The sequence below is a fragment of the Limulus polyphemus genome, unplaced genomic scaffold (assembly GCF_000517525.1).
Source record: "Limulus polyphemus unplaced genomic scaffold, Limulus_polyphemus-2.1.2 Scaffold3029, whole genome shotgun sequence".
Lineage (NCBI taxonomy): Eukaryota > Metazoa > Arthropoda > Merostomata > Xiphosura > Limulidae > Limulus > Limulus polyphemus.
In genome coordinates this window covers 46,725-49,060 of record NW_013668639.1, presented here as the reverse complement: position 1 = coordinate 49,060, position 2,336 = coordinate 46,725, and the positions used below count along the sequence as shown (strand labels likewise).

The following is a 2,336-nucleotide window of genomic DNA, read 5'->3' as shown; positions in this document are numbered from 1 at the left end:
AACGTGCATGTTGTGGCAATGGTTGAAACTCACCTAGTGTGGTGAGGTACCTTCTGTCTCATTAACGTGCATGTTGTGGCAATGGTTGAAACTCACCTAGTGTGGTGAGGTACCTTCTGTCTCATTAACATGCATGTTGTGGCAATGGTTGAAACTCACCTAGTGTGATGAGGTTCCTTCTGTCTCTCTAATGTGCATGTTGTAGCAATGGTTGAAACTCACCTAGTGTGGTGAGGTACCTTCTGTCTCATTAACATGCATGTTGTGGCAATGGTTGAAACTCACCTAGTGTGGTGAGGCACAGCTCTGCCTCTTAAACCTGCACATTATAGCAAACGTCCAAATTCATCTGCTGATCAAAAATATTTGCTACATTGTCCATGTAATAGTCCATTTAATATTTCTTGATGTTCACTAGCATTTAGATGTGCAGATCATAAACAGATAGGTTCCATGTCCAGTCCAATGCATAGAAAGCAGTCCACACTACAGTCCATTGTATCATAACTGACAAAAAATAATTATGTACGAGTTATTCGCCTGCCTATCCAGACTCATAATCAGCCCAAAACTGGCTGTCTTCTATCTATAAATATTGTTAAGATTCTATAACTGATTTAGCAAAATGGCATTGAGCATTCTTGGAGATGATGTACCTAAATCATGATGAGCCCGTTACACACATTTTGCAGATAACGTCCATTCAAATGTAGCCACATTAACCGGGTTAAAGTTACAAAGATATTCTCAAGTGATTGTTTGCCATAGCTTTACTATACAGTTAGATAACCTGAACCTTTTTTAGAAGTTGTACTAGCACGTATCAGTATTGTTGAAAACGATTTTATGCACAACACATTATGCATGACCACAAACTTCAAACAGATTATGACCTCTCTCTTTTCGTAAATTCACTTAATTCTTAATATGTTGGTTCCATTTAGACACTTCCATAGAATCCAAACTATTGATACACCTAATTAATGTGTCCATGTGTCCTTATACATCTATTAAATGTGTCCATGTGTCCTTATACATCAATTCAATGTGTCCATGTGTCCTTATACATCTATTAAATGTGTCCATGTGTTCTTATACACCTATTTAATGTGTCCATGTGTCCTTATACATCTATTAAATGTGTCCATGTGTTCTTATACATCTATTTAATGTGTCCATGTGTCCTTATACATTTATTTAATGTGTCCATGTGTTCTTATACAGCTATTTAATGTGTCCATGTGTTCTTATACAGCTATTTAATGTGTCCATGTGTTCTTATACATCTATTTAATGTGTCCATGTGTTCTTATACATCTATTTAATGTGTCCATGTGTTCTTATACATCTATTTAATGTGTCCATGTGTTCTTATACATCTATTTAATGTGTCCATGTGATTTAATCTGCTTGCTAGATGAACCTTGTCACATGTTGATACTGTATACTTTTGATGTGCAGTGCACTTCAAAAAGTAACAATAATAATAATGTAATATTCAACAAATGAACCACCGAGAAAATTAAAATATCAACACCCTTACTACAAAGACATAAAAGCTTATTCACGCTCTTATACATCTTAAAGGTTAACACGCTAGCATGGATTTTCATTTCCTTGCCTCTTATTTACACACTGACTTCCATAAAGCTAATATTAGTTTACTCTTTGCTTTTAAAGGATATATATCAAACCTTTTCTCCTTTAGATCCATGATTTCCTTTCTCTCCCTTTTCTCCAGGATAGCCTCTTTCTCCTCTTGGTCCTGGTAATCCTCTAATCCCTGGTAAGCCTTGTGGACCTCTAGGTCCAGGTTTTCCTGAATATGATCCAAATATACCATCTCCAGAAGCACCATATGATCCAGAAGAAAAAGAGCCATCCGACTGATGAAAACAAGAAAATTTCATTTTTAATGCTAATACACTAGATGACTGTATAGTGTGTATTTTGTACTGCTAATACAGTAGATGATGGTATAGTGTATATTTTGTATTGATAATACAGTAGATGATGGTATAGTGTGTATTTTGTATTGCTAATACACTAGATGATGGTATAGTGTGTATTTTGTACTGCTAATACACTAGATGATGGTATAGTGTGTATTTTGTACTGCTAATACATTAGATGACAGTATAATGTGTATTTTGTAATGCTAATACACTAGATGATGGTATAGTGTGTATTTTGTACTGCTAATACATTAGATGACAGTATAATGTGTATTTTGTAATGCTAATACACTAGATGATGGTATAGTGTATATTTTGTATTGCTAATACATTAGATGACAGTATAATGTGTATTTTGTAATGCCAGTACACTAGATGACA

At 34.7% G+C, this 2,336-nt stretch overlaps 1 protein-coding gene across 1 annotated transcript in view; it reads right to left on the bottom strand.

The window, feature by feature from the left end:
- The window catches only part of LOC106468501 (collagen alpha-5(IV) chain-like), a 53,842-nt gene that overhangs the window by 38,960 nt on the left and 12,546 nt on the right, over positions 1-2,336 (bottom strand). Inside the window, exon 9 of the mRNA XM_022396836.1 lies at positions 1,695-1,886. Within this exon, the coding sequence (XP_022252544.1) occupies positions 1,695-1,886 (192 nt within the window). The remainder of the gene's footprint in view (positions 1-1,694; positions 1,887-2,336) is intronic.